We start from the raw sequence: 24,516 nt of genomic DNA, 5'->3' as shown, positions 1-24,516 counted from the left end.
TTTCGGTCCAGAAGTTTTGAGCTTACCAATCGAGATTAATTAAAAGTTATTGAGTCAAAAATGCGATAATAATATTTGCCACTTGAAAAAAATTACCCCAGTAACCTAAAAATTAATTTTGTTAATTTTGAATCTTCTTAAAAACTAAAATTATAATTGGGGGGATGTTCTATCCCCTCCTCTCAAGTGTACATAGAGGCCTCTAGGGGCATAGCCGCTAGTTCTTTAAAATTTCACCAGGTTAGATTTATTTCACAAGCTAAACAGTAAATATAACATGACAATAAAGTAAATATGTAGATTTTTATATTGTATCAAAAAACTTCTATTTCATGTTTGTGCTGAGGTTTCTTTATATCCTGAAATAAAATCATGTATTTATAGAATGGACGAACGGAGTAAGTGAGTTATAGAGAAAATGTTTATTTTTTATAATATATATAATTTTTATGTCTTTCGAAGCATGACCGACGGACAGATGAACGGACAAAACAATGTATAGACTACATGCGCATTATGCATATGTCATTGTAATCTTTACTAAACATTTCAGCTGTCTATCTTCATTAGCAGCCTAAATATCACACTTTCCCGTTACAGACCGACCGGCAGATTAGAGAGTAGCTTCACGGCTAAAAAGATTAAAGCATCTAACTTTATCCTGAAAAAGATATCAAACTTAGTTAATTTTTGTTAGGTTAACTTTAACAAAGCTTTTGATTTTTTGTGCTAATGAGATTTTATAAGTTTTTGCTTGGGCGCTTACTTTCAGAAGAAAACTTTTGAGTATTTTACTAGGTGTAGGTTCTCTATAAAGTAACAGGACAAAGTGTTTCAAAAATAAGCTATGTTACGTCATAAAAACGAGGGAGATGAACGAGAAGTGGGAAAGAAAACCCCTAAAAATAGATGGATAAACCTTTCATTTTTATGACATCACATAGCTGATTTTTGTCCAGTTACTCTATAAAGTATTTTATGTAAACCTGTAGATTCTTCTGTCTGTGTAGAATTTGTCTTCTTGTTCAGCAAATTTAACTAAAAATAATGAAATTAAAGGATAATCATTTATTTAGCGCATTGAATTATAGACAGCTAACTGAGTATATTAAAATTGAAGATATTAAGATTAATACCAGTAACTATGGGCTGTAAATTATAATGTTACCAAAGTTTTAAAGTATGTTTACTTTAAAACTTTGGGTACTTTTATTAAATGATGATAGTGTTATTCAAACCATCAATGTCAAGAGGTAATTTTGTTTATTGTAATCAATTTATCGTCCTTTTTGTCATTACTTAGGACCCCTAAATGATTGGTGATTTTTATGATGTTGGCAATACCAATGAATCATTATTTATGAATAGAACTCATTCAAAAATATTTTTTGAAAATATTCATAAAGATAATCTATAAACATGATCAGTACATCATAATATTTTTGTTTCTTGATTTTATTCTAATATATACTAACTAGCGGCTTCGCCCCTAGGCCTCTAAGGGCTTTGCCCCAAGAGGTAATTAAAAAAAATTGGAGATGCAACGACTAATTTCGAACATATTTTTTAAAAAACCATAATCTTATGGGTTATCCATAATGCTTTCTTTTCAATCTTTTAATCATTTTTTTTTTTTTTTTTTTGGGGGGGGGGGGTTGGGGGTGTCCCACCCCCCAAGAAAATAGCCTAAAACCACCACAGGACCAGTAGGTATATTCCCTGAAGAGCAGAGCCCATTCGGTAAAGCGGTTACCGAGAACTTAAGCTACCGACGGACAGACGGAACGATAGACAGACATCGTTCTACTTTGTATTATAGATATAAAAACAGGTAGGATGACTGACCGTCTGTATGTAAGGTTTTTTTAACTCCTATTAAAGAATCAAGTCTTTTGAACTTTTTAAGATTATCTAAACAGAAATGAATAATTTACTAAAATAAGGAAATTGGACAAATAAAAGGAGAGTATGCATCACGAAATCAAATTGTTTATATTGTTTTTTTTTATTTTAATACATAAGAAATTCTATAGATGTTGACTAGAGGCAGTATCCAACGCTTACACAATGTGCCAAAATTTAAGTGGTTTATTACAATAACGTTATGAGCATGTGTTAAGAAAAAATGCATTAAGGAAACTAATGTTGATATTGATATCTTTTTGGATAAAACTTATTTTGACGAATCAATCTAACCCTTATTTATGATTAACATAATAATCTTCTAAGTAATCATAATTAATGGTGGAAATGTTTGGCCATTGTTGCTTTTTACTGACCAATTCTAGACCCCCAATGTCCCCTTCCTTCCTTGGTATCAGACACACAAACTGACATCCTACTTCTTTTAAAATAATACTATAAGATTTTATACTCTAACCTGCACAAGGAGATCAAATTCATTCCAGTTATCCTGACACTGTTCTGCCATACTTTCTGTCCAGGTATCCTGGAATAATATCTATCTATTAGATATCCTAGCTCTGTCCTATACTTTCTGTCCAGGTATCCTGGAATATTTTCAATCTATTAGATATCCTAGCTCTGTCCTGCTATACTTTCTGTCCAGGTATCCTGGAATATTATCTATCTATTAGATATCCTAGCTCTATCCTGCCATACTTTTTGTCCAGGTATCCTGGAATATTATCTGTTTATTTGATATCCACAGTTCACTCAAAGCGACAGTAAGAGAAAAAAAATTTCCCAGACATAAGGCCAACTGTTTCTAAAATGTCCCAATGAACATATAAATTTAGTATAAAAGAGTGAAAATCTTAAAATGAGGCCTTTTGGAGAAAATTAGATTTTAAATTTTCAAGTTCAATTTTCACCACATAGGAGTTACCGCATAATTATGACAAGAAAAGCAAAGATTATTTATTTTAAAAATTTGAACAACTTTGCTTTTATGAAGTATTTCATAAAATCTCTCTATATATGATTTATTTAAGGCTGAATTTCCGTGACCTTAGCAAAGCAACTGATAAAAATGGTCATTAATTACCTCCCTTCAGGAGTGATTTTATGAAGAACTTTATAAAAGCAAACTTATTCAAAATTTTAAATAGATAATCTTTGCTTTTCTTGTCATGATTATGCAGTAACTCCTAGGGGATGAAAATTGAACTTGAAATTTTCAAATCTGATTTTCTCAAAAAGGCCTCATTTTAGGATTTTCATTTTTCCACTAAATTTATATGTTCATTGGGACATTTTAGGAACAGTTGGCCTTATGTCTGGGAAATTTTTTTTCTCTTACTGTCGCTTCGAGTGAACTGTGTATCCTAATAACAAAGGATCTCGCTAACCAATGAACTGATATGGTTCTTCTGAACCCTGTAGCTTCTCATAGGTCTACGGTTCGCTTATAACTATTTTGGGATGGGATACCACCAACCTCTCCTTAGAAATGGTCCCAATAAAAAAAATAACCACCACTCAAAAAAATTTCTCTAAAATTAAAAATGGTGGAACGATTGATTTTTTTCCAGTTATCTTAATCATACTTTCTATCTAGATGTTTATGAATATTATCTATCTATTGTATAGCATAGTACTATCCCTTTTCTATCCTTATTGTACATTTATTTTTTCCAACCAGTCATAAAATACATGCCAGCATCAAGCATTTCTTAACAAAACTTTACTTTAACTAACCAAAATCATCCTCGGAAAAACCAAAGATATATATTTACCTCCGTTTGAATATCCATATCTCTGTAAAAATAAAAGTATTATTATTTTTTTAAATCATAAGTAAATGTTTACGGGGTATGTGTTTTACCTAAACCTTGACATAATCCCACCCGCATTGGAAAAAAATATTGGCTTAAAAGTCAGGGATCTAAAGGGATAAGACAATTGCCTCTAAATTGATGTACATCCCCAATAATGATATACAAAATTGACCCTTGTGTAGATTACAATTAGTGATTGCAGCAGATGATATGTAAGTACATATGTCACATACATACAGACTTGAAGAGTAGCTACACTACTTAATAATTACCTGTTTTTCATAATAACATTATTCTGTGGGGTATAGTTGGAAAACAACAGTTGTTCTAAGATTACATATCTGTAAAATAAAATAGTAATAGTTCTTATAATAAATCTTTGTCATTAAGGACATTTTTATCAATTTTAGTTCAAAATCCTTTTATAAAATTCTTCTCCTAAAAAGTGATAAAATAAAAAATGTAGAAAATTACATGCAAAATGTAACAAAAAATGAAAGAGAGGGGTAGGTTTCTGGTAGAATCCGTAAAGGTTATGTGTTATAAGTTAAAAACAGTAGTAGAGCGATAAAAATTTATGTTAACATTTTTAAACATTTTTTTGTCTAAAGTGTGTTACTTTATTTTATGTTTTATTATTATTTGGCCACAACTTGGTCAAAAATGCTCACAAATCAGACCTTTTTCGACCAAAGATACTCAAATGGTTCCTTTACAAGCCCAATCAATCAGTTTTAAGATATCTTTATATTTCAAGAAAAATTTATGAAAATACTAATAAACAGCAAATTTGGGTGTTACCTTTTATATGCACAGATACCATAAAATCAACAGAAAAAATACTTAATTTGACTTTTCTGTCATTTTTAAAGTTTGATTCTGTTAAATTGGCTATTCTTGAAGGGATTTATGCATTTAAATATACTGAAACATAATATTGGGCAGAAATTAATGTATTTGAAAGAAAGAAAATTTTAAAAATAAGAAATTCGATCTCTATCACTTCAGAGGACAGCTGCTAACCTCCAGTTGACAGAATATAGTTTAATACTTGTTAGCAATAATAATTAGCCTAAAAAGTAAAACAGAAAGTTTTTTAATATGGTAAAAAAATGATAATCTTAATCTTAATTTTGGGGATGATGATCTTAAAGACGCTCTTACTGTTGGTGATGATGACCCAGATCGTATCCAAGTACATGAGCATTATGACAACTCATATATTGAACTATGGTCCAATTTTTGTATTTGTAACAGCCTCCAATCAAAAGTTGTAACAAGAAATATAACCATCTTTTAAAAACTACTATATTTACCTTATGAATTGGAGAGTTTAAAAACCATGATTGTATGTCTAGGGATTTCTCTTGATTGGAGAATGCTACAAATACAAAAATCGGACCATACTTTAATATATAAGTTGTCATAATGCTCATGTATTTGGATACCATCTAGGTCATCATCACCAACAGTAAGAGAGTCTTTAAGATCATCATCCCCAAAATTAAGATTTAGATTATCATTTTTTTACCATATTAAAAAAAATTTTGTTTTACTTTTTGGGCTAATTATTATTGCTAACAAGTATTTAACTACATCCTGTCAACTGGAGGTTGGCAGCTGTCCTCTGAAGTGATAGAGGTCGAATTTCTTATTTTCCAAAATTTCTTTCTTTGAAATACATTAATTTCTGCCCAATATTATGTTTCAGTATAATCAATGCATAAATCCCTTCAAGAATAGCCAATTTAACAGAATCAAACTTTAAAAATTACAAAAAAGTAAATATAAGTTTTTTTTCTGTTTATTTTATGGTATCTGTGCATATAAAAGGTAACACCCAAATTTGCCGTTTTTTAGTATTTTCATCAATTTTCCTTGAAATATAAAGATATCTTAAAACTGATTGATTGGGCTTGTAAAGGAACCATTTGAGCATCTTCGGTCGAAAAAGGTCTTATTTGTGAGCATTTTTGACCAAGTTGTGGCCAAATAATAATAAAACATAAAAAAAGGTAACACACTTTATAGTTCTTTTCAATAAGAAATACACATATTTAGTGAATATTATCGTTCTACTACTATTTTTAAGCCTTAAAACACACACCTTTACGGATTCTACCAGAAACCTACCCCTTTCTTTTCAAATAAAGATCCTGTTTCTAATAACTGAAAAGTGCATTACCAGCAGACAAACAGCAATTTGAATATGGGTTTCCTAATTTAAACAATGTTCATCTAAGGCCAAGACATTCCCCCTAATCTTACCAAAAATGAATCATATTTTAAACATCTTTATTTTGACGCGGTTAGGACTCTAAACATGTGAAAAATCTGTTTGACCTGTAAGCTAGCTGAGAAACTCCTATGATGAATAAATCTGGCTGAACACTAAATTCCTCAAGTCTAACAAGATAAATTAATTTAAAATGGTAGTGCAGTTTATAATTATACATTGGACAATTAAACAAACATGCCTTTTATTCAGTATAGTGTTCCAATTTTACCAAAAGTGACTGATAAGCCTAGGATCTAAAGGGATAAGACAGTGGCCAATAAAATGATGTACATATACACTGATGAAACACAAGACAAACCTTCCATAGATTAAAATAAGTGATTGAAATTTAATGAAACAACCAATCAAAATTCTATAAAATTCCCCAATGTTGTTGAACCAATGAATAAGAAAACGTTATTATAAAACTTTGGGGCTAGTGTAATAAACAGCCTAATATCCCCTCCATTCCTGCTGATAAGCAGAATACTCTGACTCGACCACTTGTAGAAAAGCATTACTTAAATTTTATAATTAACTGTGTTCTAATAATACAATTTAATATAAACATTTGTTAATAACAAATAAAATTTTTGTTCGACTTTTATTTTTAAATGGAAAGTCTAGACAATTTTAAAATCTAATATGTAAGTAATTTTTAACTGCAATCTTTTTATTTCTTTTCATTTTTATATTGATATTGTTGCGCTACTTACCTGGAATCTAAAGGGATAAGACAATAGTCGATAAACTGATGAACATTCCAAATGTTAACACACAAAATTACCCCATCTGTAGATTACAATTATTGGTTGAAACGTTTAGACACTCAACTTAATAAAACAACCATTCGAAATTCATTGGAAGTCCCCAAAGTTGTTAAGCCAACGAATAAGAAAACGTTATTATTAACAGTACATTGTCACCTCTTTCTCTGTCTACTTTTATTATATTTAGAGGACAAATATTTAGACAAGTTGCTAAAGATGATAAATAATTAATTCTCGGAGTATCATCTCTTCCTCTAAATATCTTTCATTTAACAATCGCATGGAGGGAGGGCACATAGGGCTGTTTATTGTTATATCCCCAAAGTTTTATAATAACGTAGTGTTAACAACTTTTGGAACTTTAAATCACTTTCAATCCATTATTTATTTGAGCTTCGCTACTTATGTTCCTTTTGGAACAATAAAAAAAGAAGTATGAAAGGAAACCCCTAAAAAAGATATGGATTTTGACTGTTTTCATGACGTCACACATGACACTTTCCAGCGCTTCACAATAAAATAGGCGGAAATGATGGTGTACATTAATTCTCACCTTTCCACGGTAGAACATTGATACAATTTTCCCTTCCAACTCTAAAAACAAATACGCTTAAATACATTATAGAAGCTTTGTTTTAGAAAATGTTTACCAACTAAAACATTAGTTAATTGAAAAAGAATAAATTTGACGGATTTTATCTAAAATAATGCTTAGGATTTTTAAAATTCATTTTCCATTTTTGGTTAAAAATCTATGTTTGTACTGAATCATTTTTTGTTTTTAATTTTTAAAACCTTTTTTGGATAATCCCCGACGCTCATTTACAATAGTGGACTGAAAGCCTGCACCAATTCAAGAGTATCTTGGCTAAAAATAGCTAAATATTTCCTAGTTATATCTGGAAAGATTTTGATAGAGTCAATGTTACGTAAATCAAATCGTAAAAATAATTATCTTTAAAGCTAAACCGAATAGGTCTAAAACCATCCATTACATTATAAATGCTAATTTTCCCTAAAATCGTGAAGAACTCAATCGGTTCATATACTGGACCTACTGGAGAAGCTACATTATAAAGGAGAACCATATCGGTTTGGTGGTTAGTGAGACTGTTAAGTACACACAGACTGGTACTTTTATATTACAAGATTAAAACCAGTTTTATTAGTCTCAAAGGGCCGTCCGTCCGGGTTAACAAAACTGGTGATAATTTGTTTGTTTTTTTTATTTTAATATTTGTAGAAAATTGTCTGTAATATAGTACAACACACAATTTTTTTAGTATGACTGAGAACCGGTTAAGCGGATATTAATCGGTTTTGAAGCCATACTTGAAACACAATTCCACATAAAGTAAAAACATACCACAGTTCCAAGTTTCGGATTTCCTCGAACAACAAAACCATCTAAAAATAACAAATAAAAATTTTTATAAACTTTTTCTATTTTACCCTTAGGAAATTGATGGAAAAAGATTAATTAAAGTTTCATATAAGTTTTAGATCATGAACTTATAAGGCTGCTAACGGCCAAACGGTGAAAGTATAGATTATGCTCGCACAAAATTAACCTACAAAAGTAGGTCTACAAATAATTAGGAATAGGTATTATTAATAATGCATAGTTACCTCGCAGTGCAAGTAAATGCACAAAAAAAAACTTATTTAGTGAAGTGAAGCCTTCTACTTGCTTCACTGGATCTTGGCTATTTTGAGTAGGCCTTCTTATGCACCTTAAAACGGTGTGTAGGCATGACATGTACATTCAGTGGTTTGGCAGCTAGCAGCCTTTATAGTTAATTTATGTAGATTTTTCTTTAATTTAATAACATCCACTATAACTTTTCAATCCAATAAATGTAAAGAATTAAATGTACTATATATTCAAGCCCCTAATATAGCAGCAGTAGGTTATAGTTTTCTATGACCAATGGTAGGCCAATACACAGACTAAATTTCCAATGACAGGCCAGTATACATTTTAATTGACCAATAGTAGGCCAGTATACATTTTAATTGACCAATGGTAGGCCAGTATGATGTTATTTTTCAAATGCACTAAAAAAGGCTTCTAAAAATTATTACCTCCAGATAAAAGAGCAACAGGACAAAATCCATTGTATTCCAGTTTCAATCTGTCATAATCTTCCACGGTCCCTTCAGATAACAAGAACATAACGTCCATAACACAAGGACTAAATCAAAGCTTGTGTGGGGGGGGGGGGGTAAAATTCAGGGTTTCAAAGGTTTGATTAAATTAGAGGTTAAAATAAGAGGTTTAAAAGATTGAAATTTTTACCCCTTTAACCCCCATAGCTAAATTTTAAATCTTACAATGTAGTTCACAAGTCACAAATAAAATTTTTAAATTTTTAACAGAAAATTGTAGATTGTTCATGACATTAGAAATGTAATGCAACTATAACAAATAATTAGATATAAAAAAGGATGACAACAAACATAAGTAGCGAAGCACAAAAACATTTTAAAATCTCTAGAAAAATATTAACCAAACAAACTTGAAAATCGTTTGAAATACACCTAAGATTTGATGGGAAAAATATAAAAATAGTTAAATCCTGCTAAAAATCAGTCCTACCGCAATGAATGTTCTATGGTTCATAAAGATAATTATGGTAATATTGGTAATAAGTTTCAGCCTTCTAACTTATATAGGAGAAGAATAAATCATGTTTCCCTCTCTTTGTCTCTTTTGGACAGACGGATATTTGTAATTATAGAATAGCTTCGCTACTAATAAAAACAGAACCTGGATATACCATGCAGCACACTTAAAGTTGATTCATAAATAATCATTAAAATATAAGAAAAAAGACACAGCAAGCATTCTACAGTAGAAAAAATTACGATAGTTTACTGAAAAATCAGAGCAGAATTATTAGACACCTAATCAAATTACTGCATGTTCATAATGTTATTGTTTTATAATAGACTTTGTACTAAAAATTTGCACATTGTGTTTTGCATTGGATCCTGCCTCTAGGCAACATATATAAAAATTCTTGTGTATTAAAATAAATAAAATAAAATCTGTACAATATAAATATTCTGATCCTTTCATTCTGTTTTAATATGTTGATTTAAAAATATTTTGATTTTGAAATTATATTTTCATGATTATTAAATCCCTGAATTGGAAAGATCAGGTTCCAGATTACCATCCTCTACATAGATATCCCCAGAGTCAGTACTTAACTAAGCAACAAGAACAATTAGCTTTATAAGTGACACAGCATATTTCAGGATGTGCAACAATTTTCTTTAAATATCCTTTTAATAAAGTAAAGGATCTCTAAGTGTCTGTCTGTATCGAAGGATCTATTTCTATTTAGCTTTTTAGGTATGTAGGTTTTTAACTATTGTACATTGATGTCAAATAAAATATTATTTCAAAAATCATATTTATAGGATAATTATATCATACACAAAGTGGTTGTCAAAAACTCAGTTTAAAAAGTTGGAAAGTCTATAACGACCAAGCTTATATAGCTGAATGTTTGAGACAGGGTTGGTGGCCCACAAAGAAATTATTTCCCACTTTCTGATAACAAAAGCCACGATTTAGTAGAGCTAATAAGAGAGATGTTGACACAGTGCTCCCTAACCAATAGGGAGGTTATGCTAATCTTCCTTAATAGAAGTGCATGTTGCCCCAAAGAAGGACAAGAAGAATACCATTCATACAATAATAAGTGGCATGATATTTGCATTTATGAAACTATGACTATTCCTTGAATTTCTGAACTCTAATGCCCCTGAAGCATATCAGCAAATCTTAATGCCCTTAGATTGATGTACACAATTGTGTTGACATTGGATGGGATTGAGTTAGATATGCCTAAAAGTAGAGATGCCCATTTGAAAGCAAGGGCACATAACAGCAAATCTAATATGCATACTCCAGGAAAACTTTTTTCTTCAATGGATGGTATGTTGTATAATTTGAGATTAGTCACATGTCATTAACTCTTAACAGATTTACCCCTTTGTTGATTAAAGACACAAAATAGTTATAAAGTTATAATACGGTTACATTTTGTCAAATCTTACTAAAACATTATAAAATGAGTTAATAAGTGATATATTAGTGTCTTATTTTTTAACTTAAATATAATAATAAAACCAGTTATTTAAATGTAAACAAAAGTAAATCTAAAGGTTAAAAAAGCTTGTTTCTGTACGCTTTGTGTGCAGTAATTGTTCATTTGTGAATACAAGCATGGTGTTTTATATTTACGTATAGAACTAAAATCTCTTTTAGTTATTTTTATAGTATAGAACCTTTTTTACAATAGAGAACTTTCACCTATTGTTGTCGTTCATCCAAACTACTTCATGGGGATTTTATGCAACCCATAAGTAGGTAGGGAAAGGACAATTGTTGTTAAATGTTTAGGTTTGTTGTTTAACCCATTAATGACGAACTGGGTATTAAAACCCGCTTCCAGAAAATGTAAAAAAAACGGTTTCCAGCTTCATAATTGCATCCCTCCTCTACTACCCTGGCTTTCATTTCCCCTTGGAGCAGGCAGTTTTGCTTACTTAATTCCGTTTGCCGGTATAGCTCAACAATCATGAAAATTAAGGTGAATTCAAAATACCCCTTCTAACTTTTTTGTTTTTATAGTTAAGTCGCTGATTTTTTTCGTGAAATCTAAAGTTTATTGACAAGTACATCTATTTGTGAATTCGTTTTATTCAAATTATTATTTTTTATATGATTTTTTTATTGTTTTTTTACGCCCTATTCGGCATGGCCATAAATAACCGACAGTTTTAAAACCCTGCTCGGTTTTGGTTTTATTACCCGGTTTTAACTTTTCAACCATTAAATATTTGTTTATGATTTATTATTCTTGAGCCACCCTAATCAGTATACCCTAGTAATCTCTATCTGTGTCACCCAATATTGTTATGCTCTTTTTCTGATATGTAACACCCAAATTTTATATGTTCTTTTTTTGTGGTGTGTGTGTTTTAAAACTTCAACAAACGGTTTTTTTTTAACTGAAAACGGCAGCACCTATAGCCGAAACACTAAATTGGATATAAATCGCTTTTTATATTACTTGTAGCTCTATAGATTACATGAGGTTGTGTAGTTTTCAATTACCGATGGTATCAAAGTTCTAAAAAGTGTTTATCTCACTTTGGGCGTTCAAAAATTACATTTTTCATTTTTTTGTCGAAATAACCGGGTATTTAGGAAAAAACAGGTTTTAATGTCGGCACCCAACCACCCAAATCGGGTCAAAATACTCGTTGTGCATTTGTGGCCATGCCGAACCGGTTTTTTTTGCAACTTTCCTGTGCATGCCACTAGAGCAAATAAAAAAATTGGAATTCCGTTTTGACCATTATAAAGCTTCCCTGAGATTTTCAGCTTGATCGGCCCATAAAAATGGCGCTCGGTTCTAATGGGTTAATTAAGTATTTATAACACACCATGTTTAATAGTGTAAGTTAGTGTCTGAGTAACGGGGACAGTTATTTGTTGAAATGGAGAATCAAAAGTAAGATTTGTTTATTTAGTTAAATTGTTTATAATGTTTAAAATAATACTGATAATATTATGTTGTAGATTTGTGAACCATGATGTTTTACCCATGATGTTCCATAAAACTGTTGTTCCTTATTTTAAATATCAATAAATGTAATGTTAAATGATATCCAGGATTATATATACAACTCGCTAATTTCTTCATCATTAAAAATACAACATGGTATTGAAGATTTGTGGCCAATTGGACATCCACATTATCCCCTGCTGCCAACAATGAACGCAATTATGCTCGTATAATGTTTTTTAAACCTATGGGTGTTTTGAAGGTGATGTCCAATCTCTAATTGCAGACTAACCAGAATTTATTCACGTTGTTTGATGGATAACATCTGGTACCAATTTGGTTCTGTTTAAGAAACATTTAGATTTATTGAAGGAAGATCAGATTTTAGAACAACTTATGTGTTGCCCTCAAAGTCAAACTCCCAGGTAAGATTTATTCATTGACAGAGGATTGAAACACTAAAGCCAGTAGATTATGAATTCCTTGCTAATGGAATGTCAGGCTAATCATTCTAGAACATATAGCTTAACAGTACGAGTTAATGCAGAGAACTTTTTGACCAGAGTATATAGGTAAAAGATCCTAGGAAACAGATATTCTGTTTCTGTGCTAGAACCTTGTGGTTATGAGCCTACACAAAAGGTTATGAAAATAGCTGCTCTCTACTGCAATGCTGCTGCATTACCTTCACAGTGGGGTGCAGGTTTTTACTTGTCACACAAATTTCCCAATAGTGTCTCATATTTGAGGGAGGCTGAACACCTTAAGGCCAATTTAATGACCATTAATTGTCTTGGCACCCTTATTAGATTGGCCCAGAATAAGGCCTAATTCATATTACGATGTGCGGGCGTGATTTAATCATAATACATCATTTATAAAATAACTTTCATTAAATGAAATTAAAAAAAAAATATAATTCTATTACAGAAAATGCATTTTACTATTAAGATTTTGTTTTTCTAATTTCCATGAACAACGACGACTTTTTTATAATTTAATGCTTTTTCGCATGCGTACGAGTCGTACAATTGTAAACAAACAGACAAATTAAAGTAAATAAATACAACAATATTTTGTTTTCATTAAAATTTCTTTCTTTAACCCTAGCATTTTTAATATAAAACTTAGAAATATGTGATAATAATGAAACAGCCTTATGTATTAAATAACCTATAAGATAATATTCTTTTAAAAAGTAAAACTTTTCTATAATTACGGTCTGTATGTCCGTCCGTGCATAACGGATATCTTTATCATTAATTTATACCTTTTATAATTTTCTGTTTAATTTTAAATTTCCTATAATATAACAGTTCAAATTAGAAACAGTAGCAACTCTATAATCGTTACCACAAAGTCCGTACTTATACACATTTAAAACAAACTCATTTTCAAATGAAGTTAAATTCCAACTTATACTTTCTGTGATAGTAATTTATTGCATCATTTTATAAACAGTTTTTCGCCAATATTATATTGAAAAATTATAAGATTACAACTAGTTTTGTTAGTCCTGATAGTCTAACAAAACTGGTATTAATTGTATGTTTTTTTACTATATTTTACTATTTTTTTTTGGAAAATTGTCTGTAATACGCTGCTATAAATGATTTTTCAGAAGGGATGAAAACTGGTACTTATCCAGCGGACATTAATCGGTTTTGACTCCATATTTGAAAAATTATTTATCGACACTTAGCTTTTATACGTGATTTTTCAGTATGGCTTAGAAACTGGAAAACACTTTCTAACACTGTCTTTTTATATCCAAAATTTCCTTGCTTGCTATTTCTCCGCCTGCATTTTAAAATTTATATATAATAATTTATGTGTTAATGTTATTTTTAAAGATAATAATGAACAAGACAAGAAACCAGTGGGCAAAACAAGGGCTCGGCCTTTGTCCTAGTGAATCTTTGCCAAAAAACCAATTACCCCTTGTAAAGGATGTTTTGAATAGATATCTCTTTATAATTGAATGCAAAAAAATAGTACAAAATGTAAAAGATATTAAAAACCAGCTGATCTAGTTGGTTGTACATCTAAAACTAAATCAACTTCGCTGACATGTGGATCAGGTGACAGTTGTAACAAAAGTGAAATGTGTTTGGTGGCAGAAATTCTAACAATATGGAAAATAGCTGGGCTATTTATGTTTGAAAACAAGTATGACAATATCATTAAAAGCGAAGCTCTAAAACGGTAGAACAAATAAACATTAAAATTTGTTGTGTCTGGACTGAATAACCAGAATATAAATGTTTAAGTCTAGACAAATTTAAAAGTCAATTTGTTGTAAAATTTATAAATATAAGCATGTAAAAAAATGGACTTTTAAAGTGACTGGAAAAAATTTCCAACTTATTTGGAGTTTCAAAATTTTGTTATCAATTTAAAAACTGCAAATGACTATGCAGAAAGAAATATTAAACTAATTCAGGCAGGAATATAAGTAACATTATAACAAATATGAATTAGGAACAATTGAACAATTTATTTATGTTTTTGTACTGAATGAGTCACAATTTTTTTTTAAATTTAAGATCAATTAAAGCTAAAGGAAATATTTTTCTTCGGTTACTAAATATCTTATATTCCCTTATTTAGGATTTCATTGATTGTACAAAAAATGAAGAAAATCGGCAGTGTTATATAATATCTGCCAAAAAACTTTTGTCGAATTTAATGACTAAGGATAGAATTTTTTATGTTTTTTATTCAAGCAATGCAAAAAGCGTGGACAATATTTTTAAGAACTTTCATTGGCATAGAATAATCTCATTAAAATTATTAAAATTATTATTGATTTCAATGGCTTTAACCAACAGTTTACTTACAGAACATAACATATTTTATCCTTAGTCGGAATTCACACATAAAAATTGAAAATTTACCTATTTTTGTTTGTTACCATGATTATTATTTGTTTATGTCTTTAACATTACTTAATTTAATTTTTCAATAGTTTTTTTATGCTCATTTAAAAAATAAAAACTTTTGTTTCTTAAGTTTTAGTTTTTTTTTCACTAGTTGCTTTGCCATTGTAAATATAAAGCAGTATTTGAATCCTTATATAAATCTTTAGGTAGTTTTCAGCTTTATTTGACACCCAACCCTCATTGATTTAATGCTCCAATAAGCTATGGTATTTAATATCTAAAAACAAGAACTATTCAGTATTCATGCATTTCAGATAGGCATTGTATTTGTCATATGCATAATACAGACATGAGAAAAGTAAAATAAGGCTTACTGGTGGATTTTTAACTCTAAACTTATTTTGTGTGATTAAATTAGTATTTTTAAAATTAAAATCACGAAACCTTATGTTTATTATGATAGTGAAAATGGAAATCAGTCTGACGAAATCAGTTTTCATCGTAGAAACAAAATTTTTAGCTTAGAATGCCTGTATAGGCAGTGGTTACAAAGTTCGAAGAACCGCACATTGAATTAGGCATAAATAAAAAAGTAGCCTGATTTTGGGCCAGACTAACCCTTATGCATCCAAAGCCCTTGTATGGCTTTATCCTCAATAAACGTCCAACAGAACAGCTACTCATTAGTGGTCTTTTGCTACCTTTAAATGTCATGAATAGAGAAGAATTGAATTTTCACTGCTTTTAGACACAGATTTCCATGAGCTCTGCAGTGAAATATATATGAGGGGAAAAGCTCAAGAAATTGTATGTGACTTGAGAAAACAAATCCTGCCAGCTTTTGAATATCTGGCATTGTTCCACGAAGTAATGGACATACCTCCAGAGTATATTTAAGGTTACATCTAAAGATGTCCTGTCCTGATTTCCAGTCAAATAACTATAACCAGATATGGAATATATTAGATCAAGATATTGCTATTTCTCCTTGGGCTCCTTAACAAAACAATTTGCTTGTTGTGTGAACAGCAGAAGGGTTGCCATTGCATGCCAGAGATGGAATCTTCCAAATCCTGAACCTACTCCAATATCATTCAGAGAGTCAAGAAGGCAGCATTCTTCTAATGCTTCTGATGTCTCACCTAATGAAAGTTGGCTTCCACTAATACATTAGTGAGTTTAAGAGCTTTGCATCGTGGGCAAGATGTCTGATGCCCTCTGTATCTGTCTTGCCTTCTATTGCTCCCTTTAACACTGGCCATGATCTGGCACACCTGATTTCTGTCAGCCAGCTGTACCATTCCTTACAAGGTGAATTCTTAGTCCTGCATCTACAGCCATGGAAGAGGGGGATATAGAGGGTCTCAAGATTGCCCTTCAAGAACCATCCTTTTAAACCCTGAATTTTCATCATTTTTAATCATTGATTTTAACAACTATTTTATTTATCAGACTTTACAGTCTTTTTCTAATAATATATATTTATATACACGGTGTTTCAGAAAAAACTGCGTTTTCCATTTTTCTGACACAACCAGAAGGAATACAGAAAAAACGGTTATATGCCCTTATTCTCTGTAAAAAAGCACATCAAATTTATAACAGGTGTTTTTCAAAATACGGCCTCTATGATAGGTACATAGTTTCCAAAAATGCTTTATGTGAAAAATGTTGTGCAAGAAAAATTAAAATAACTCTTATAATGTATAAAAAATCGTAGAATTTCAATATTAATTTAGAAAAAGGTATAAGAAAAGTACCTTAATGAGTTTTAAAGGTGAAATGCTTTTTAGCTCCTCACAAAAGCATTTTTAAGAAACTGCAATTTGTCATTTTTTCACATTTCTTGATTGTAATGCATTTGCAGTAAAAGAATCTTCTTTAATAACGTAGGTTATAGTAAAAAGAAAAAACTCCTTTTTATTTGACAAAAAAATCTCTAAAGACAAAAAAGTTATTGGAGTTTGAATTTTTTTTATTAAAGCATTTAATTACAAATTATGGATAAATTATGAGTTTATATCTAAACCTGTCAATCAAATTATAGGATTATAGGAATAAATGAGGGGTGGGGATTTACAAACATGAGCAATTTTTAAGGTCATGTTTTTTAAGTATACAAAAAGAAAAACTGAATATTTGTTTTCAGTGAAGGAATTTTAAATGAAATTTTTAGTTTAATTGGTAGAAAATTGTATTGGCCGTATTAAGATGTTGCTTTCAAGTGAATAAATTTTTGAAAACCAACCTTAAGGCACAAAATTCTACCAGAAAAAAGCATCATACGCATCTTTTGAAATATTTATGCTTTAAAATGCGCCGTTATTTTCAGAGATATTAAAAAACACCTGCAACAATTTCAATGCATATTTTTATAGAGAATATTGACATATAATTATTTTTTTTGTACTCCTAATGGTTGTTTCCCAAATTTGGAAAACGGAGTTTTTTTTTAAACGCCCTGTATGTGCAACTTATATTTAAGTAAAAACTTTGATGTTTTATGTTGCTTTTTTATTACAAATTTATAATAAAGAATTAAAAATAATAATATCGTTCAGAGGGTTTAAAGGACGCCTGCAAGAAATACTACGCTTTAACTGCTGAAAGACTGCCACAAGAAGACCCAATACCCAAAATTTAAAGCCTTCGGCTTCAATAACAGAAAAGTTCTAGGCATTTCAAAATAGCATTTTATGTACAATGGAATTTTTGAAAGATTTTCAATGCTCATAAAAGAAAAAACAATATTAAATTACGTCGCGTAGACACAAAATTATAACCTTATCTTTGTCAGAAACTTAGATTGCCTGTAACTGATTACATTTTTACAATAAAAACACCACATTTCATAGTCAAAATTTATGAAAAAAAATCGATTTAAATTGCATTTTTAAACGAAAATCACAGCGGAAACAAAGGGGTAAACTAATACAAGCTTAGCTGTGATTGGTTGTTAAGCTGATTCAGCCTTCTGATTGGCTACAGTACATTCGGTACAACGCAAGTAAAACTTGATTTTTTTTAATGATTTTGACTATAAAAATGGGTATTTTTATTGTAAAAATATAATTAGTTACTGGAAACCTAAATTTATGACAAAAATAAGCTTATAGTTTTGTTTCTAGGCCACGTAGTTTAATTTTAAAGTTTTCAACATGAGCATTGCAATTCTTTCAAAATTTTCATTGTACATAAAATGTCATTTTAAAATGCCTAGAACTTTTTTGTTATAGAAGCTGAAGGCTTCAAATTTGGGGTATTTGGTCTACTTGTGGCAGTCTTTCAGCAGTATTTTAAGCGTAGTATTTCTTGCAGGCTTCCTTTAAAGCATTTTACCATGTGGTTCACAGGTGGAAAATTTCCCCTGAGTGCCAGAACCAATTGCCCTGACAGCCATAGGAGCAGTTTTTCTCTAGGCTGCAATTTTTGGTCATAGTCCTGATCTATACCACAGCTCTCATCAAAGGGCAAATTATCTTGATTCAGGACAGGATCTTCCTATGGAGGCTCATATTGAAATTTTACAAAACTACAAAAATTAATATAATTTGCTTTTAGTATCTAATCTTCGAAATATTCTTTGAGGTTTCCTTGTCTGCATTAACATGAAAGGAGAGTAACTTGTTTATTAATTTTCAAGTATTGTCATAAGTCTGGTTTCCTTTTATTATTTCCTCTGTTTATGGACCAAATAGAGTATTTGACAAAGGGAGGAGTAGGTTGCGCTAAAAATCCGTAAAGGTGAGTTTAAAGGCTTAAAAATATTAGTAGAACCATAATATTCACTGAATATGTGTATTTCTATTTGAAAAGGACTATAGACAATTGTTTTTTTAAGTTAACATAAATTTTTATTGTTCTACTACTGTTTTTAACCTAAAACCCACAACCATTAGCGCAACCTACTCTGTTCTTTAATGAAATATTTTTATGATCCTTGTTAATTTTACTATTTTGTATTTGTGTTCAAATAAAACTACTTTTAAAACCTTATTTCTATATAATTTTTCTTTGAATTTTAACCTAATTAATCTTATACCTATCATACATATACTATTGTATGCCTGCTCAGTTCACAAAAGAACAGTAACTTAATATGTCATTTTTTAAAATCGAATTTTTTTTGTTAAACTTATCTTGTTTTTCATTAGTTCAGTGTGTATATAAATCATATACATTATATTTTTCTAGATTTAAGATACAATATTTTTAGAACCATTTAATTTACTTTTTTATTCATGTGCAAATAAAACTACTTTGTTAAAGCTCAATTTTATTTAATTTTTATTCGGATTTTGATTTTTTTGCTTCAGAAAATAATTTGTAGACGTTCTTCTTAAAGTCAAAAATTTTTATGAAAATATTTTTTTTAAATTAATGAAAAAAAGGTGTTCATTACAGATGGACTTAAGGACCGACTCTAATTATAGAAAAGCTTTGCTTTAAAAACTATTCAAATTAACCATGTGATTGTGCATGTCTCCTAGAAAATAGACTTCTAATAGCGGCAAATTTAGAAGTCGGGAAATTTAAAGTTGTGTCATCTCATTCAACAATATAAAAGTTCTTATAGAGCTAGCAGTTTGACAAAATTTTGGTCTGGTCGCAGGTCCTTGCTTTTACCTTTCTATATTTATGTGTTGGTAGCTTGTTTAGACAATCTGTAAACACTGCGAGGCTCTAAAACAAATAAAAAATCAAAATATTTGAAGTACTAAACATTTAGGTAGTCTTTAACTTTTCAAATTAATGTAATGAGATTTAATTGTTATATTACCAGTTATATGGAAAAGTCGACCCCTCCCTAAATTTCAATTTGAGTTTTTCAAACAAAAAGTAAAAACAAATCAGGGTGGGTCATCATTTATTAGAAATACCCTCCTCCAAAATAGTTAAAACCTTCCCTGGACCCATAAGAAGCTTCAGTGTAAAGCTGAATCGTTTCAGCAGTTAGCAAGCCCCTTCGCTACAGATAAAACAGCTTACTACTTTATATAATTTGATAACATAAATGGCAAAACACTAAACAGGTAGTAAACCTATGAATATAAAAAACATTGTTTTAAAATCAAAATTGTAAATATCTTGAATTTAAATGAGAATCAATGAGAAAAAAATGTATAATTCACCTGGGAGAAACTGTTAATTTTGGAGAGTAGAATATCCATTTCCTAGACACAAAAAATTATTCTTTCCAACTAAATATTCTTAGTATAACTTTACATACTATGCTAATTAAAAACACTAGCGGCTTCGCCCCTAGCCTCTAGGGGCTTTGCCTCAAGAGATGACAACAAAAAAAATAAAAAAAAAAAATAAGAAGAACTAAAGAAATCTTCTACAAAAGAAATTTTCTACAAAAGAAATCTTCTACAAAAGAATTCTTCTACAAAAGAATATTTCTACAAAAGAATTCTTCTACAAAAAAAAAAAATGGGGGGGATTTTTTTTGTTTTTGGGGGGGTTGGGGGTGTCCCACCCCCCAAGAAAATAGCTTAAAACCACCACAGGACCAATAGGTATATACCCTGAAGAGTAGAATCCAATCGGTTCAGCGGTTACCGAGATCTTAAGGGACAGACAGACAGACAGACGGACAGACGGACAGACATCAAGCTACTTTGTATTATAGATATGCAATTCATGTACACAAATTAGAACAAAATGGAAGAAAACAGCATATTATGTTAAAATTCCCTGTATATAAACTAACTCAAACTGACAAATTTTTTACTTAATCTTATGGAAATAGAACAATTTTGATAAACAATATTGACTTGAAAAAGATTGGAGGGAAGATTGATATATCTGCATTAGTTGTATCTATCCCTAAGTTTTCGCAGTTATAATTATCTTTCTTCAAATCTTTTTAATAATACTATCTAAGATAAATTTACATATAACCTGAAAATTAGTCCAAACATCTGACAAATTTAACAAAAGAGGACAAAGGTTACTCCACCAGTGGGCTGCTATGCTTCCAGCCCTTCCACCTACCTGGATAGATAGATAGATAAGTAGATAGATACTAAAAAGATAGATAGATAAATTTAATAGAAGAGGACACTGGTTAGTGGTTACTCCACCAATGAGCTGCTTTCAGCCCTTCCATCTACCTGGATAGATAGATAGATAAGTAGCTAGATACTAAATAGATAGATAGATAAATTTAATAGAAGAGGACAAAGGTTACTCCACCAGTGAGCTGCTATGCTTCTAGCCCTTCCACCTACCTGGATAGATAGATAGATACATAGATAGATAAGTAGATAGATAGATAGATAGATACATAGATAGATAGAAGGGAACATAGGTTACTCCACCACTGATGCTTCCAGCCCTTCTACCTGGTTAGATAGATATATAAGTCGTTATACATAATTATAGGTAGATAGAAGGGGACAAAGGTTTATCCACCAGTGGGCTGCTATACTTCCAACCACCTTGTAAGATGAATAGATAGATTCGTAGTTAGATTAGATAAATAGAAAGATAAGTAGATAGATAGAGAGATAATATTTTGTGCATTTATTTCTAGGCCCCCAAAGTAAATTTTTAGGTCAACAGAGGAATTAAATTCGAAAAAGTGTATTTTGAGTAACAGGTCTAATATATAGATAGTAAGTAGTTAGATATATATTAGTTAAATAGATAAATAGAAAAAGAGATAATCTTTATATAAGTAATAGGACGCCTATCTTTCTGTTCTCGCTAACCTCTAAACAGTTATAGTTCTCCTTTACAAGAATTGTGGGGGAGGGTAACACAACCCTCCTAAGAGAAATCGCATAGAGAACCCCCCAACCCCAACTTTCAAAAAAAAAAAATTCTTTATTTAAAATCACTTTTAAAGTAGATACTCGCCCCCCCCCCCCTTTCCTTCAAGTACCCCTAGAGGCCTCTAGGGGAACGTAACAGCTAGTTAAATAAAAAAATACTTACTAAAGTTTGTATTTCTTCAATACAGGAAAACATTTTTTGATCATATTCTGATAACTTTTCTCTAACTCCTTCGGTGTCCTAAATGAAAAAAGGTATAAATATGAATATAATTGTTATATGTATACCTAACAAAAGTAAACGAATACACATATTAATGATGAAATACAATTCAAATAATTTAGTAAATAAATTTTATGTGAAAACAAGTTTACCCTTATTAATATCTTGATGTAGGTGAGAAACTGATGGGACAAAGCCAGCCCCCATTTAACCTAAAATTTGTTGATCAATATAGATTACTAGCGTCTACGCCAATAGAGGCCTACCATGGAAGGCTTGGTGGTACCCTCCCCAAAAATAGTTATAAATCTTCCCTGGACCTATAAGAATCTTCACGGCAAATGAGAACAGTCCAGTGGTAAGCGATATCTTAAGCTATAGCTACATAGACATCCTGTTACTTTAATAATATTTTTTATCATATTTTTTGTATCTCATGATATCTTTAAATTAATAAATTAACATTCTAATTTAGAACTACATACTAGTGAGACATGATCTTATTTTCACGAAAATGTATAAATAATATTCGTTAAAAGCGAATAGAGTTTTCAGCGGAGCTACTCTTTAGCTGGAAATTTGACCCTACATAATATTGACATAAAAATGTTTGGGCAAAAGCTTTTTATAAACGGAGGTTTGTGAAATGTTGAGCATTAAGTTTTAAGCAATTTATATTTTAACTAGCGGCTTTGCCCCAAAAGGAAATTTAAAAAAACCACTGATTTTAAATTGATTTTTTTAAATTGAAGGAGATTTTTTGTTTTTTTTTGGGGGGGGGGGGCTGGGGGTGTCTCACCCCCTAAGAAAATAGTCTCATGCCACCACAGGACCAGTAGGTATATTCCCTAAAGAGCAGAATCCCATCGGTTCAGTGGTTACCGAGATCTTATAGGACGGACAGACAGACAGACGTACAGACATCAAGCTACTTTGTATTATAGATCGAAATTTCTTTTAAGAAGTGGAGAGGTTGCCTACCCCATTTTATTTCTATTTATACTCCAACCCCTGCCTAAATAGCATAAAACCTTCCCTGGACTATAGGATTTAACAATTATTATATCCTAGTGACTAACATACATTTGCGGATAAATATTACCCATAGAGTTACTGCGCTGCTTGATAAAATAAAGAAACTTTCCAATAGCTAATAAATAATTATTATAATATTATATTATTACATATTTGCGTCAACCACCTTCCCATACTTTTATCTGGGAGTTAGGCATAAGTTAAAGTTTGTTTCACAAGGGAGGAACAGGACATTGGGCTGTTTATTTCAAATTTTAGTATCTGTGGAAAGATGTCTGTAATACGATGCAAGAAATTACTATTCCTAAAAACTTTGTATTTCTCTTAATATTAAGCGTATGAAGCTCAAGTCACGTCACAAGAGTATTACAGACCAAAGAATAGACAAACTAACTAACAAAATATATAGAGTAGCTGCGTCGTTTCTAATAAAAACTTGATTTCTACATGATTGATATCTCGTTCCACAGGCTTTTCACTGAAGCTGCTTTGGGGACTACAAACCTAAAGAATAGGAATAAGAAATAGCAAAGATTCATAAAAGCATCCACATATTTTTGAATTAGCATAGAACAAACTAATTGATAGGTAAAAGATGTTTTCTCTCAAAGTGCCTATCGAGCACTGACCCCCCTCCTTAATGTGAAAGGTTCGAATCTCGGTCCGACACCGCGTAATAACTAAAGACGTTAAAAATGGTTCCTATTGCTGCTATGTCAGGTGCACGACAAAATTAGTTATAGTAGGGGGAATGCCTTGGCCCATAACAGGCGCAACTCACTACCATGCACAGTTAGGACTTCTCAGACAAAGGTCGTGAAATCAAAGTGTTGGTTGTCTGATGGGCAAAATAACGCTTTACACCGCAATCATAGGGCTTAGGGCTGACAACTATATCTCATATCCATATAAAAAGCCACATTGTTACAGAAACACTGACAGATTGTCAGTGGCCTATGCTCCACATGTGGAGTGAAAAACCTTGTTACTGTTACTTAACACTGCTACGGGGCTATTCAGTACCAGTACCTGATATAACCTAACCTGATCTGATCCAAAGTAATAAATAGACAAACCAAAAAACTCCCTTCTCGCTTTACACTTTTTCACAATAAGGAAGGGGGGGGGGGGAAGGTGGCTCGACAAGGCATTTTTAGGAAAACTGATAAAAATAACAATATTACAAAAATACGGTTATAAATACCTCAAATAATAGTC

The 24,516-nt window shown here is 30.9% G+C and overlaps 1 protein-coding gene and 1 long non-coding RNA gene across 2 annotated transcripts; both read right to left on the bottom strand.

Annotated features, from left to right (window-relative positions):
* Positions 1 to 231: 231 nt before the first annotated feature.
* LOC145323352 (cilia- and flagella-associated protein 206-like) lies at positions 232 to 9,580 on the bottom strand. The gene is made up of 10 exons (XM_080165780.1): positions 9,559 to 9,580; positions 8,874 to 8,945; positions 8,155 to 8,195; positions 7,342 to 7,382; positions 6,084 to 6,146; positions 4,013 to 4,081; positions 3,699 to 3,720; positions 2,381 to 2,449; positions 987 to 1,038; positions 232 to 359 (listed from the first exon to the last, which is right to left on the bottom strand). Exons 1-10 carry the CDS (start codon positions 9,569 to 9,571, stop codon positions 331 to 333), a joined length of 471 nt encoding a protein of 156 aa, XP_080021906.1. The 5' UTR covers positions 9,572 to 9,580; the 3' UTR covers positions 232 to 330.
* Positions 9,581 to 9,929: 349 nt separating this feature from the next.
* LOC145323084 (uncharacterized) lies at positions 9,930 to 24,516 on the bottom strand. The gene is made up of 8 exons (XR_013880863.1): positions 24,503 to 24,516; positions 23,746 to 23,802; positions 22,416 to 22,475; positions 22,204 to 22,281; positions 21,166 to 21,258; positions 20,391 to 20,432; positions 19,885 to 19,941; positions 9,930 to 10,004 (listed from the first exon to the last, which is right to left on the bottom strand). It is a non-coding gene; the product is annotated as an uncharacterized LOC145323084 (long non-coding RNA).

The sequence above is a fragment of the Acartia tonsa genome, chromosome 6 (assembly GCF_053477335.1).
Source record: "Acartia tonsa isolate MP-2025a chromosome 6, ASM5347733v1, whole genome shotgun sequence".
NCBI lineage: Eukaryota > Metazoa > Arthropoda > Copepoda > Calanoida > Acartiidae > Acartia > Acartia tonsa.
This window is presented reverse-complemented; position numbering and strand designations above follow the sequence as displayed.

Bases quoted from the DNA above. Each gene is read 5' to 3' on its own strand.
- LOC145323352 (XM_080165780.1), bottom strand. The intron at 6,147-7,341 runs GTGAGAATTAAT...TTATCTTGTTAG, and splicing joins CAATGTTCTACCGTGGAAAG to ACTTGAGGAATTTAGTGTTC. The intron at 4,082-6,083 runs GTCAAACAGATT...TTTATTTTACAG, and splicing joins GTTTCTCAGCTAGCTTACAG to ATATGTAATCTTAGAACAAC.